The sequence below is a fragment of the Anabas testudineus genome, chromosome 9, assembly GCF_900324465.2.
Source record: "Anabas testudineus chromosome 9, fAnaTes1.2, whole genome shotgun sequence".
NCBI lineage: Eukaryota > Metazoa > Chordata > Actinopteri > Anabantiformes > Anabantidae > Anabas > Anabas testudineus.
The window spans coordinates 25,804,531-25,820,185 of NC_046618.1; the positions used below are offsets into that span (position 1 = coordinate 25,804,531).

The window sequence follows — 15,655 nt, forward strand, 5'->3', positions numbered from 1 at the left end:
GTCATCAGTTACCTCACTTTGCCACCAGTGGTCGTTTAATGACTGTGGTGCCATTTAAACAACTTCTTTCCCATAAAGGAAACTTGACGCCCGTTGTCTTCATTCAAACAAACTTTATTCTTGTCAACACATCTCTGTTGGCCCAGTTCACATGACACAAGGTTACACAACTTGTACACACTGTAACACACGCACACATACACACTACAGTTTGGGCCGCTGCATATTTCAGTTTAATAGATCGATATATATGATCCTCACATATTTATGGTACACTATCATCTTGATTTGTTCTGTAAACAGTACATTTAGATTAATGCCACACGGGGTGAACTAACCACCATCACAGGAGTGTGGGGGGGTATCGAGCTGCGTTCAACACGCTGCTGCAGAGCCACATGTGCAAAACAGGACTGATCAATAAAGAATCATACAACACATTTAAAATCCGATCTGAACGAGCATGCTGACATTAGTCTGAACACACGAGTCACAGCTACAAACACACTCTGCTAACGCTCTGCTAACACGAGTCGTGTTGAACACAGCTCAGAACTGGACTAACTCTACAGAATCACAACATTAACAGCATACACAGGTAGATTAGATAGATCAGCAGTAATAGTTTAGATTCATACAGTCTGTCATTCAGTTGGAACCGTCACATACAGTCAACAGAGAAAATCAGCTAATACTCATCAAACCCTCAGGTCTGGATCAAAGCGCCCAACGACTCCCTGCTGTTTGATCCCAGTCACAAATTTTCATCTCCTCGATTCATAAATCAGATCAGCAACCAAATATTACTCCTTAATAAATCTTCAAACATTCATAAACATTAAAACTAAAATAAAGACAACGGAAAAATCCATCAATACATTTCTCTTGCTACAAATGGTGTTTCTATACGGCAAATATAAGATAGTGTTGATCCTAGAAACTGCAACACCTCTTTTTTAACTCCAATAATTCTTAAGAAATTAAATAAATGGAAAAGTAAAATTGTAGGAATTTATTATGAGACGACAGACTGAACATAATCTCCACTTTTTGAATTTTTCATGGCTGTTGCTGATAGTTTGCTCCTAACTGGGTTCACTGGTTTCAAGACCAGTTGGAACCCGCTTGAACAACCTGGGGCAGGTCTGAGCCAGAGTCACATGAAAGATAGGACTGATTCAAACTGGTTAATTGGAACTAGTTAAAACTAGGTGGAAGTTCAACCAGCCAGATACCAGAACTAACTGAGGCAGGTATGAACCAACTGGAAGCAGTTGGAGCGAGACAGAATGAACCAGTCAGACCCAACTGGAACTGGACAGAAAATGTTGGAACCAGTTGAACCAGTTGGGACAAGTCAGAAACACATGGATCTACTTAAAAACCAAACAGCCTGCAACCACTGGGAACTGTTAAATGGTGGTACAGATGTCAGCGGAGTATACTGTATTAGAATAGAACTGCTAAGACTACATTAGAATTGAATGTTTCAGAGTAAAATAAAATAAAGTAGATTCTATTGACACTAGTGCCACTCACAAAAAGCTAACAAGGCTAAAATAAGGTGACAGCTTCCACCAATATTAATGAGAACCACTGAGAATAAATAAATAAATCAATAAATAGATCAATAAATACACATGTTCAAACGATATGTCAACTTTACACTGTAAAGAAAAACTTCAGTCAATTCAACATTTCAGAATAAATTAGATTAATTAATGTGTTTAGAGACAAAATAAACTAAATGATTCCACTCCAGGAGCTGATGCAGCACAAACAGAAGCTACGTTCACATCATAGCTGGACTGACTCAGCTCAGACTGACGGGGTGAGTGACCAGGTTGTTTCTGCAGAAGGTGGAAGGAAAATACTGTAGAATAAGCAGCAGCTTCTGAGGAACCTGATCTGTTCACATGGGGCTCATGTTAGGATCTGAACAGTGTTCACACTGGAGCTGGATCCATGTCACTAACAAACATCCGAGCTGAGTGTTAAGATCTGTGATGTGAACGTAGCCTGAGAGGAGTGAGACATCTTCACTTGTACACCATCTCTGGAGTCTTCTACAGTACTTCATGAACCTGATGTGATAAATAACAGGATTCAGTCACTGCTGTGTTGGTTTGATGTGACAGACAGCGTAAGGAGGCAGGCCGACGGGCAGCTGACCCGTCTCGCCCTCCTGACAGCAGACAGACATGTTGATACACTCAGTATTGCAGTTATATATTCACAATGTGCTGATTATCATTTTATTATTACTAGTAAGATTCACAGTAACACAGCATCATCAGTAGAGACCAGTAGAACAGCTCAGTAGAGACACAAACACACACTGGGGGCAGGTTAACCTTCAATAGAGGACTGTGGGCTCTCTCCATGGGCAGGGCTACCTTTACTGGGACGACTGGGAAAAAACAACAAACACAAACAAAGAGAACAGGACAGAGGAAGAGAACAGTCAATTAACAGGCAGGAGACTTCAGGGATCAAAGGTTATGTCAGTCAACAATCAGCACTCTGTTGGGTCCATTGGGAACTAGTCATCAGTAACCACTGGTCTGATGTAACTGGTCAATGCCAGTGGGAAACGGAACCATCTGGAACGGTTATGAACCAGGTGGAACTAACTGGTGCAGTTTGGAGTCAGTTAGAACCAGATGCAACTGAGTCGGACCAGTCCGACCTCACTGAAACCAGGCCAATCTAGAATACAGATCATGCCATGAAACCACAGCTGAAACCAATAGAAACCCAACAGAACAGGCAGAAACCTGTTGGTACCAGCTGAAAGAGCTGGCTCTAATAGAAACCTCCACAGAAACCCAATGAACCAAGTACTGTAGGAACCTGATACAGCCTGTTGGTACCAGCCAGGGTGACCAGTGGAAAACCTACTGGAACCAATGTGGATTTTCTGGATCCAGGTGGAACAAACAAGTGAGACCAAGTTGAAGAAACCAAGAGGACCACTGAAATACTTAGGAACCTATTGGCAAAGCCTATAACTAGGAGAAACACCTTGGGACCAGATGGAAGGGGGACAAAACTTGCTGGGACCCATTAGCACCAGCTAGAAGAAGTAGGGCCCAACTGGAATCAGTTACAACCCTTATAAACCCAATAGAACTAACTGGAACGTGTTGGTACCAGCTAAAACCAGTAGGAGCCTTTTGGAACCTTCTAGAACATGACAGATCCAGTTAAATCCAGCAGAAACCTGCTAGAACCAATTGGAACACACTGGGACTAGTTGGAAGCAGATAGAACCCGTGGGACCTGGTGTGAAGAGTGGGTTTGAGTCTGTTTGTCCATCTGAACATGTGATGTGTGTACTCGACATATTCTCTGTACAGATTCTGTGTATTATGTGTGTATTTTGTGTATAGTTACACAGTTTTGTGCATATATTTGCAGGTGTGTTAGGGGGAGGGGTCAGAGGCTGGTCTGGAGGACGCCGATGGAGAAGCTGGAGTCCTCCGACTGGAGACGACAGACAGAGACAGACAGTCAGTGACAGGCTGATGGAGCTGTCAATCACACAGCTAATTTTAATGCTAGGGAAGGGGGCGGGTCACATGGCGAGGACAGTGATATGATTGGACAGTGTGACACACACACACACACACACACACACTCAGATAGTGAGAGACGGTGACATCATGAGGACAGCTGACGTACCATTGGTGAACTCCTCACTGGTCACTGATAGAGATTCTGAAAAATAACCATATATGGTCAATATGAGGGGGGAGGGGTCGGGGAAGGGATTACCTGCTCTGACACACCTGAGAACTTCCTGTTTAACCTTATAAGGCACTGTTAGAACAGGATCACACAAACAGAGAGAGACAGACAGGCAGACAAAATGAAAGATGTACATGAAGACAAACAGATAAGGACTGCAGACAGACAGGTAGACAGACAGACATGGCTCAGGGTGTATGTGTCCATGGTGACAGACTGTGTCTCCAGTACAGAGGTGATCAGGAAGTGAATAGCCTAGCTTAGCACAAACACTGGAAACAAGGGGAAACTGCTAGCCCGGATCCATCAATAAATCTCTTCTTTTAATAATATGACACTAAAACATTACGTGTGTTTAATTGAAGCCCGGCTAACAGTTTCCCTCTGAATCCAGTCTTTGTGCTAAGCTAAGCTAAGCTAGCTACACTGTGCTGGATTCACAGAGATGAAACTGAGGATCTCTGGAAATGTGGGACAGATCCTCTAATGTTTACTGGACATCCTCAGAGTAAAGAAGAAGAAGAGATGATGACAAATGAGGAGGAGAAGAGAAGAAGAAAGAAAGAGCAGTCTTTCTTTTCCATGTCTGTGCACGTTGTTTGTGGATCACTGCTTGTCTTTCTACAGCACCAACAAAGAAGAAACTATACAAAACACTTTAGTCTGTTCTAACAAACACGGTGGTTTTAGGTTGTCACCGGGTCCAGGTTGATAAAAAGACAAGTGTCCAAGTACCTGCTGAGTCATGGTAACATTTTTACAGACAGATTTAAACACAAAGTTAACTTTGACTCAGCAGTTCTGAAGAGAAGCTGATTTATATCTATGAATCCAGTCTATGGTCTATGGTCTGCGTCTCTGTCTCTGTTAAATCAAACTGGACTCAGGGACGTCCTCACATGCTGCATTCAGGCCATGATCCAGTGTGGGACATTACATGAAATCTGAAGTCACTGTTATTGATCTTTAGATGCTGTGAGTTCATAATAACTTTTATTTCTGTAGCTTTGATTCTCTGTAACAACAAATGGTTCAGGTCTGACTCGTAACCAGATCATAAACTATGACTGTGAGGACATTTCTATTGCTATGAGGACATTTCCAATACCGTGTGGTTACCTAGGGACTCCAGGTGGGGGCGCTCTGTTTGGCCTTGAGGGCACAGAGGGTGGGGGTCCAGGGTCAGGTGACACAGCGGGACGACCAGGTGGGCCGGGGGCTGCTCGACCGCCTGGACGAGGAGGTCCAGGAGGGGCCCGACGCTGAGGAGTCGGACTGGACATGGGAGATCTGAAGACAGAGCGCCAAACTCATTGATGCTGCACATGCTGTAAATGAAAAACAGCAGACCTGTTGCTAGGTTACCTGCGCCCTGATGGCATCCCCGTCACCTGCAGCCAGGAGTCGTCGACAGGTGGAGGCATCGCTGTGGTGATAGTGGAGGTGCTGATGTCACCGATAATGTGGAGGCCTTCTCGCAAAGCGTGATACATCCTCAACATCTCATCACGATGCTGAGCCTGGGGTGAGACAATGAGACACAGAGAGACAGACAGATTGTGAATGAGACAACAGACTGATCGCACCTGAGGACCAGATTTAATGGACTCATCTGTTGATGAGATAAATGTGTAATTTGAAAATCAGACTGTTTAATTAGTGAAACTTCCAAAGTAAAATAGTGGGGGCAGAAGATGAGGCAGAGGTTCTGTCTGTTAAAGACTCACAATTGGAGCATACCTGTCTACCTGTCTACCTGTCTACCTGTCTGTCTACACATCCTCACCTGTTCCTGAGACTCCTCCATCAGAGTGTTCTGGTCTCCACAGGAGTAAAGCTGGGCCAGCAGATCAGAGTGGATGAAGTCCTTTGTCTGAGGAGCAGAGGAGGTCACATGACTCATGAAATCACTTCAGGTGTGTACACGTGTGCGTTGTGTCTTTCTGTGGGTGTGTGGTCCTCTCTACTCAAATCAGACTTGGTTTTATGGTTCAGGTTAGATTCCGGTTTAGGTGTTGAGTTGGGATTTAGTTGTTATGGTGAGGGTTGAATAGAGGTAGGTGGGGGGTCTGTGAGGTGTGTGTGTCGTACATTGTTGACCATCAGGTGCATGATGGTCTTAGGGATCAGGTCTCTGACGGTGCGGTGGATGATGGCCAGGTACGAGTCCACCAGGTTCCTGACGATCTCCACCTGACGCTCCAGCTGAGGGTCCAGACTGTGGATCTGCCCATCGCCACTCGACTCTTCAGCCTCCACCTGCAAAGACACACTGATCATTAACAGACGTGGACAGAAACAGTGACTAACACAGAGACAACAGCACAAGAAGAAGAAAGAGTCTCACCTTCTCTTTGTCCTGCAGGGCGAGAAATGAAGGAAACATGTTAACATGTTGTCGTAATTATGTATTTTACAGACAAATAACTGAATTAATACTGAATGACAGAATTACTGCAGTAATGATGTAGTAATGAGTTATACCACGCTGCGTTCAGGGTACACTCCTGCGCGTAGGAAAGAAGCCTTCCAACTGTCCACCTCCTCCTGAGACTCACTGGCCAACTCCAGCTGACGGTAGTCCTTGTACACATTCCTACATTTACAGGTTGCTTTATTACACATTCACACCAAATATACATTATTATATTAAATACAACACACAAATGTTCAATACAACAAGTTAAATAATACACGTTACATATATCAGACAGTATCACCTGAGTACAGGTGAAAACATTCCTTTAGAAACAGAACGGCACAGAATCCATTAGTCCCCCCATCCACCACGCATGTGTAGAATATTAATTAGCACCAGTAGCACACACTGACCTGTGCTCAGTATTGAACAGGGCGAAGATATGCTTGCTGGACATGAAGCTTTTCTCGATGTCTTTCAGTTTCAGGTTGTCCACAGGCAGCATGTACTTCTTCTCTTTCTCCTGCAGGTTCAGAGATAAAAACAAACTGTTCCAATGTGAACTGTCTCCACTGTCTGATGAGGGACGGACTCTGAGACCCAGCTCCATTTTGGATCTGTTTCTTGTTGTTGGTAAAATAATATTCTGATGCTAGTCGTCAGGTTCTGTAAGCTAAGCTGATAAACGAGCTGAAAAACACAGTAAGTCAGATTCAGGAGGAAACAGCTGAGGGAGTCTGATTTAATCTGCTTTGGATCTGGATCTGAATCATTTAAACGTGGTTTAAGACATTTAAACATTTTATTCACCAGAAGCTGTTTAGATTTCTCTAAATCCATCTTCCAGTCCAGTCTGTCCTCAATCGAGAAGCTGCAGTTTGAAAACCCAAAGAATAAAACACGTGAGTTACCTCATCATCTTTGTACCAGGACAAGGTCTCAGCCGTCAGGACGAACCAGTACTCTTTGGCGCCGCCCTTCATGATGCCAATGTTGTTGATAGTCAGCCATCCTTTACGGATCACCTGCACACACCAGGTGAGTCATGATGTCATTCACACAAACACAGTGACATCATCAGAAAACAAACCATATGATCAAAAACATCATTATTTACCACTAATCAGTCAGAGGAGGTTTGTGCAGTGGACTGTCGTACAGGTATAAGTGTGCACACAGGTAAATAATTGCTATGCTGATGACACGCAGCTCTTCCTGTCTGTTCCACTGGACGGCTCTACTGTCTCATCATTTCTGTCTGTCTCACTAGTCTCTGAGAGAAAGACGACATAGACCTTCCACACAACACAGCATCAGCAGCTGTTTGTACCTCAACTTCTAATTTTGGATTAAAATGTCTGACAAATCACTAAATATGATGTAAATGGAACAAACCAGGTAAATGCAGCAGCATCTGCTCACAGTGACAGTGATGTCATTATGACCGGGACATGACACTGGTTTGTTATTGTACAGTTCAGCTGCTGCAGCTCTTACATCAGATCAGTGTCTCCTGGCCGCTCGCTCTCACCTCATCAGTGATCATTCCACATAGTGACAAATGAATCACCTAATACTAGACTTCATCGTCCTTCTAGTAGAAGCAGTGTAATTATACTCTGAACCAAGTCTCGACTGGTCCTCACAAAGATATGAAACACACACACACACGCTGTGGACCACTCACCATGATCTCGTCCTAGTTGCCACGGCAACAGAGGCAGAAAGGAGGATGGAGAGACAGAGAGAGCAAAAGAGAAATACATGAATGAGGAGAAATCACCATCCCTCGCCTGCCCCCCCCTCAAAGGTTACCTGTGGTGACTCACCTGGTTTCCCGCTGCTTTCTTCTTGTTCATCTGACTGCTCTTCTGTTGAGCACTGACACACAGACAGAGCAGATCAGAGTTTACCTTTAACCAGCTGATTACCTGTGTGTTAACTGTGTGATGTCACAGGTGAGTTCATTTCACACACATAATAAAAGAGGTTTGAAAAATGTTGTGGAGAAGCTGTAAGTCCACGAGATGACACGATGTCCACGAGTGCTGAGGTCTATAGGTCGTAATTCTACGATTCTCGACATCACAGCAACACGTCAGTACTTAGTTTTACTGCACTTTTACTTCTGCTGTTTAGGATGAAGAGTGTTGGAGAAGTTCTTACTTTGCGAAGCCAATAAAGTCTTCGTGGTTTGTGTTCACATAGGACAGCTCGATGTCAATGAGCAATATCACCTGAAGACACAGACGCACAGGTGGAGCTAGAGTTAGCATGTCAACATTAGGTGGTTAGCAGTAAACACAGTTACAGATGATGGGAATGTCTGTAGTTTTGCACGTTTGGTCGTCAAATGTTAACTTATCGTATCATATCATTCACAGACTCTCATTTTGTTATTGTGATTAATGCAGATTTAACAATGACTAGAAAGTGATTTTTTAAACTTAAATAAAAAATAATTTTTTTTTTTTTCTATTTATGCTAGGAAGACGACGTGGGAACGTTAAACGTGTGACAGTTGGTCTGACCTGGCCTTTGGCGCGACTCTCTCTGTCTCTGATGTGCTGAGTGACAATTCTCTCCATCTCCTCTCTGAGCATCGGATACTGAGCCAACTGTAAACAGGAAGCACACGGGGTCAAAGGTTAAAGACTGAACTGGACATTTAAGTCCAGTCACAAGTAGTTTGAGTAGTTTACTGTCAAATCTGGACTTGATGGTTCAAGTCCACTCTGGTATAATAGTAGTATTAGTAGTAGTACTAGTAGTACCTTCTGTGTACACTGTCTGACGGTGTTGACCAGCTCACCGATCACCATGTCAACACATTTCTGACACGGCTCCTTGATTTGAGCGATCTGGCGCTTTACGATCGTCTCAAACGCCATGTCAGGTGTAAACAGACCCGTCCTGTGAAGGGAACACAGGTGAGTTACAGTACTCAGGTGCTGCCCCACACACACACACACACACACACACACACAGCAGGATTCAGACCCACCTGACTCCGTGGATGTTCTTGATGGCGTAGCTGATCTCTTTTCGAAGAGTCTTCTCATCACTCTCCAACTACAACACACGTCACAGCAGGAAACATAACTGGTTTATTTATCTGCTTCAGTTAAATGTTTTCCTCATCACGATGTTTTAGTTTCTGTTACCTTCACCAGTTCGAAGGGGAAGCGTTCGTGGAAGATGCGGTTGATCTTTGCTCCTCCTGACAGCTCGTAGGTGTCGACCTGATCTCCGGATCCTTCGATACGCTTCTCAAAGTCCACGGCAAACTGCTGCACCATCCTGACACACACACACACACACACACACACACACACACACACACACACACACGCACACACGCACACGCACACGCACACGCACACGCACACACACACACACACACACACACGCACGCACACACACACACACGCACGCACGCACACACACGCGCGCACACATGCGCGCACACGCACACGTAACCAGTCACTAAGGTGGCGTGTGGCACTAGTCGGGTCATCAACACGTCACACAGGGTTGTGTTTTCATGTGACATCTGAACTGTGTTGAGTAAAATGTTGTGTCATGACGGACACGTGAAGAGTGATGTCATGTTACTAAGATGGCATGACATGGCGGTAATCATGTTATGGTGCTGAGTCAGCTTTCAGAGACTAATGTCACGTCATGTTACGTCATGTGCTGCAAACTCACATCAGTCTGAGCTGTCGAATCAAGTGTTGGTGTAAGTACTACTGTGTCTTAATACATGTATTACTTAATATGTGTATCACCGTGTATTACTGTGTATTACTGTGTATCACTGTGTCTTAAAATGTGTATTACTTAATATGTGTATTACTTAATATGTGTATTACCGTGTATCACTGTGTATTACTGTGTATCACTGTGTATCACCGTGTATCACTGTGTATCAGCGTGTATTACTGTGTATCACTGTGTATTACTGTGTATTACTGTGTATCAGCGTGTATCACTGTGTATCAGCGTGTAATACTGTGTATTACTGTGTATCACCGTGTATTACTGTGTATTACTGTGTATCACCATGTATCACTGTGTATCACTGTGTATCACTGTGTATCACTGTGTATCACCATGTATCACTGTGTATCACTGTGTAATACTGTGTATTACTGTGTATCACCATGTATCACTGTGTATCACTGTGTATCACCATGTATCACTGTGTATCACTGTGTAATACTGTGTATCACCATGTATCACTGTGTATCACTGTGTATCACTGTGTAATACTGTGTATTACTGTGTACTGACTGTAGTAGAGCCTTGGTCTTGCGGCTCGGGTCGTCCGGTCTGAAGTTCTTGTACTCTTCCACCTCCTTCTCGATGGACAACAGCTGACTCTGCAGTTTGCTGCGTAACCCTGGCAACGTGTCGCGGATGTGGTTGGTCAGTTGCTAGGGGCAACAGAGAAAATGCTCTGTTACCACGGTTTCAGTGGAAGCAGAGAATCGAGGACTGTGTGAAGATTCTGTGAGTGTGAATTTTAGCTCTGACCCAGTTCACTACTGGACCAGAACCAGGTCCAGTGAGGTGGTTGCTGGGTTCAGGTCTGGTCAGTACACCACAGCTTGGTGGTTGTAAGGTGGGTTTTGGCCTGTTTTCATGTGTGACAGACAACAGGTTTTCCTTCGCTACTACTGACCCTGTAGGGAAATTCAGGACCTGACGAAGGTGCAGCTGCTGTTTTTCAGGTGCTGAGGACTCAGAGTCAAGTTGGGATCGAACTGCTGACTCTGCAGTTAGAGGACAAACTGTTCGACATAAGATGAAGGACATGAGCTGCCTCAACTAATCAAACTGCCGGTGACAGAACTGGACATGTTAGAAAGAACCTGTAGAACCTCCGGCTGAAATCTGAGAACCAGTTTTTAAAAGACTTTAAGGATGTTCTGAGGTTCTTTCAAACTCCACGCAGACATGAATGAAGGAGGCGTGTCTCCATCTGAACACGTCACTTTCAATACAACGAATCTGTGTTTGTGTGTGAGCTCACCTGGTTGAGGACTTTCTGCAGGTAGGCGGTGCCCATGCGGTCAGCCAGGTGTCTATAGGCCGGGTGAGACAGGAAGAACTTCCTCTCAGCCTGCAGAGCTGCGGTGATGTCTTTCTTCCCGTCGATGTCCTTCTGGCTGCGATTGACCACCCCGATGTAACCTGGCACAGATAGAGTCTGTTAGCACCTGTGTGCACACCTGGATTCAAAATGTGGCAGTGTGTCTCAACAGGTGAACAAGTCCCAATGTTTTTACTGTTTAAAGTGAGTTCAGCACAATAATGAGATGAAACTGAAGGAAGAAACATTGATCATCGCTATCAGCACGTTATAGTTGATCTAAACCGCATTCTCGAGACCTCTGCGGAGCGGCAGCAGTTTGTTCTCCAGGATGTCTCTGGCATCTGTTCCTTCATCCATCAGATCCAGTTTGGTGATCACACCGATCGTCCGCAGACCTGGAAACACATAATTATTACAATTTAGTGGAACTACTCTTCTGAGGAACTGATCCATGGCTGTAAGTATTACTGTAGGAGGTGTGGAGGTTTAGGTTGGGGTTCTTGTGGACTCAGACCTTGTGGGTCGACCTCCTTGGCGATCTTTAGCGCGTCCGAGTTGGCGAGGTCCGAGTTGGCGGGAGAAACAGCCAATAGGAGGCAGTTTTCTTTGGTGACAAACTGCATGAGCATCTCTCTGATCTGGTGCTCGATGTCGGCGGGTTGGTCGCCCACAGGGACCTTCGTCATCCCGGGAAGATCCACCAGAGTCAGGTTCAGTACTGACAACAAAAACAGATTCAAGATTCACTTTATTGATAGGTAATTGGTTCTGATGGGTTTTGGATGCTCTCAGTTCTTGAATGTGTGTTACCATTGGGCGAGTAGACCCTCAGGTTGATGGGGACCGGACTGATCCCTTTGTTGTGTCCAGTCACTCGATCGGTTTCAGCTTCGATCTCCAGACGAACTTCATCAAAGTCTGTGAACTTCTTCCCTTTACAGTGCAGGAACTCAGCATATTCTGATCAGATCAATGACATCATATCAGTGACATCATATCGGTGACGTCAGATCAGTGACATCATATCGGTGACGTCATATCAGTGACATTATATCGGTGACGTCAGATCAGTGACATCATATCGGTGACATCAGATCAATGACATCAGATCAATGACATCATATCAGTGACGTCATATCGGTGACGTCATATCGGTGACGTCATATCGGTGACGTCATATCGGTGACATCAGATGATAAATCTTCAGTGAGTGAAGTCAGAGTAAACGTGAGTCTCACCTGTTGGACAGTTGATGAGCTGCAGCACCAGAGGACGACGAGTGACGATACCTGAACCACGAGGGAGGAAGTCTCTGAGGGAGGAAGAGGGGGAAGGTTTAGTTAACAGACAGAGATGGTGTGAAAAGCCTGAAGTAAACAGGAAACAAACAAACCAACCAAAATACCTCGACAGGAAGTTAAATACAAACACACTGTGAAGGTTCTTCATCATCTAACGGTTCTCCATCGTCAGAACTCACATCACGGCCGGGTACGAACAACTTAACAACTCTATTTTCACAATAAAACATGCTGGAGGCAATCAGGCTTTTATTGTGTAATAAACTGTTTCTGTTAATTATTAAATCATATTGTATAATTTTAAAAGTGTTATAATATCATTAATGTAGTATATAACAGTGTGATATTATATAATAGTATAGTATTGTATAGTATTACATTATATAGTATTTGTATTGTACTTTGTATAATATTTATTATCAAATTGAATTAGATATATATACAGTTTCCCATTATAATAAATTAAAACATAATGAAATATGATATGTATATTATTGTATAGTACAATAACATACAATCATATACAGCATTACATTATATATTGCAGTAATATCTGCTATAAAATACAATATGTACTTTATATTAGAGGCTTTATATAAAGGCTGTATTTCAGTATATGTAGTATTATATACTGCAGTACTGTAGTACACAAAGAGCTGCAGTTCAAGGAGAAGCACTGTCTTTGTGCGTGTCAGCAGCCTCCACCTACACACATTAAAACACACACACACACACACACACACACACACACACACATTAACACGCTCACACACACACACACACACACACATTAACACGCTCACACACACACACACACACATTAACACGCTCACACACACACACACACATTAACACACTCACACGTGTCAGTTCTTGTCATGCGATGCTGCTGAGTCATGTGACTGACACCGACCAATGAGATCAGAGCTACTCAGAGACCATCATCATCCTCGGGCTGAGGAGGAAGATAAAAATATGCAGCCAATCAGACATCAGATTCCATCAGGACTCGAACTACAAGCTCAGATTATTTAATCTGAAGCAGAACCAGAACCAGGACTGCTGCCAAGAAGGTCTTTACCCTCAATACCCAGAGTCTGGGTCTGTGGGCGGTCCAGAGACCAGCAGCAGATATAAAGAATCTGATGTTGTTGGTTCTGAAAGCACCAATACACGTTGGCTGCCGTCCACCACCACCCAGTCAAACTGGGCAGAAACCCCAGGTCTCTGGAGGATCCCAGATCCCCCAGGACCTCCAGGGTCACTGAAATCTGCAGAACCAGTTAGTTTGTTAGTGTCTCCTTCCTGAGTCCAGCTTTTAGAACTTTGCAGCTCGATGCTGTAGGAGTAAGATCACTGCCCTCCATGTAGGAGACCAGGGTCTGAACCACAAGGTTTTCACTGAGGAGTCTGGACCTGGTTCAGACTTTGGCTGGTTGTGATACTCACTGCAGAACCATCCTTCATCACGTGTCACTGCTGATTTTTCTCTTTGACATTTGAACCACAGGAACTGTGACCTTTCATTCTATTGATCATTTTAAAGACTCAGTGTTGTTCTGAGACCTGGTTTAGAGACTACTCCACAGGCTCTGATCCAGGTCTTTGTTTCTTTAGTGAACTCTGTTGGTGCTGATCTTTGGATAAAACTGATCCAGTTTCCATAAACCCTGTTAGACTGGCCCCTTACAAACCTCCAGTCCACCATGATGAGACTGTGAGAAACCTGCTCTTTGTTACAACAATGATCTGAGTCCTGATGTTTCTGAACGAGCCTCTGCAGATCGATCAAACCCACCTGAGAGACACCTGAACGTGAACTTCACTGGATCAGACTGATCCAGATCCGAGGCCTCACTGACACTGAAGATCTGATGATTTCTGACACATTAACATCAGGTTTTCACGTCACAACTTCCTGTTTCTCAAACCGATTGTTTCCAGGTTTATGTAAAACTCAGCTGATCTCTCATCACAAAACTGATCGATGATCTAAATATAAAATAATAAATGAAAGAATTAAAAATAAACTGTCAAATCTTCAGTGATATTTTAATATTAATATTAAAAACATTACAAATTAAAACATATTTAACATAAAACTCAAATTACAGCTGAATTAATTAAAGACTCTGAATTTACCTTTTATTTAAACTAATTATTATTAATTAATTCATTATTTTTCTCCTGGTCACGTCTTATAATCACATCGTGGCTCCGGATTTATTCAGCGGCTCAGCCGGCCTGCAGGCAGCCGGGCGGCCGCGCTGGGTTCGGTTCGGACACACACAGACAAACGGGAGGGCAGACAGGTGGACGGACGGACAGACAGGCGCTCAGACAGACAGACCGATGGACTCACTTGCCCACGAAGTTCTCCAGCACCGAGCTCTTCCCCGCGCTCTGACCGCCCACCACCGCGATCTGCGGCAGGTCGAGACTCGCGTTCTGGCCGATGGAGGAGAAGGCGTCCTGGAGCTGGTTCACCAGCGGGATGAGCTCCTCCATCCCCCGGTTCCCATGGTGGAGCGACGGGCGGAGACACAGACGGGCGGAGGCAGGTGATGGAGAAGGCGGACACGCGCTCCTGCTGATCGACAATCAGCTGATGGATTATCAGCTGATCAGTATCGATGCTGATTTTCCTCCCGCTGTGACCTTCAGCTCCGCTCTCCTCCTCCGCCTCTTCTCTGCTCCTGCAGGGATGCACAGGCCCGCAGCTCGCCGCAGCTCCCCGCAACACACGCACGTTTCCCGTACGGACTTTCAAAATAAAAGCCAGGAGCCTTAATAACTTCAAGTCATTTGAAGTTAAACCTTTACTGAGCTGCAGTGTCTGAGTAAAATACAAAGACAAGACTGAGTAAACGATGATCACATTTATATGAATCTCGATTACGTAACCCACCGAGCACCGAGTCTCTGACGAACATGATTTTAAATCATTCACAGCATTTTTACGTTTATTTAAAGTTGTTTTGATATTTTATCCACCTCAATATTGTAAAAGTGGAGTCGCTGTAAAATGGAGTCAACCAGCGACACAAAGTCACCGTCACTGTGATAAATGGAAAATGACATACC

At 44.3% G+C, this 15,655-nt stretch overlaps 1 protein-coding gene across 2 annotated transcripts; it reads right to left on the reverse strand.

The window, feature by feature from the left end:
- Window positions 1-103: 103 nt before the first annotated feature.
- LOC113151364 (dynamin-1-like) lies at window positions 104-15,347 on the reverse strand. 2 transcript variants are annotated; one of them, XM_026344328.1, is made up of 24 exons: window positions 14,934-15,347; window positions 12,509-12,582; window positions 12,081-12,230; window positions 11,785-11,988; window positions 11,567-11,665; window positions 11,208-11,368; window positions 10,466-10,608; window positions 9,334-9,469; window positions 9,174-9,241; window positions 8,944-9,082; window positions 8,701-8,787; window positions 8,336-8,406; window positions 7,999-8,050; window positions 7,857-7,868; window positions 7,081-7,194; window positions 6,583-6,692; window positions 6,235-6,346; window positions 6,098-6,109; window positions 5,842-6,009; window positions 5,537-5,623; window positions 5,116-5,270; window positions 4,870-5,040; window positions 3,685-3,720; window positions 104-2,410 (listed from the first exon to the last, which is right to left on the reverse strand). In XM_026344328.1, the coding sequence occupies exons 1-23, from the start codon at window positions 15,077-15,079 to the stop codon at window positions 3,699-3,701; spliced, it is 2,493 nt and encodes an 830-aa protein (XP_026200113.1). In that variant the 5' UTR covers window positions 15,080-15,347; the 3' UTR covers window positions 104-2,410; window positions 3,685-3,698. The 2 variants fall into 2 exon arrangements, with proteins under 2 accessions (XP_026200113.1, XP_026200112.1); XM_026344327.1 differs by lacking the exon at window positions 3,685-3,720.
- Window positions 15,348-15,655: the final 308 nt, after the last annotated feature.

Bases quoted from the DNA above. Each gene is read 5' to 3' on its own strand.
- LOC113151364 (XM_026344327.1), bottom strand. From the start codon at position 15,079: ATGGAGGAGCTCATCCCGCTGGTGAACCAGCTCCAGGACGCCTTCTCC. The intron at 9,470-10,465 runs GTCAGTACACAG...TGTGTGTGTCAG, and splicing joins AAGACCAAGGCTCTACTACA to GATGGTGCAGCAGTTTGCCG. The intron at 8,407-8,700 runs GTCAGACCAACT...CTGTGTCTTCAG, and splicing joins AGAGTCGCGCCAAAGGCCAG to GTGATATTGCTCATTGACAT.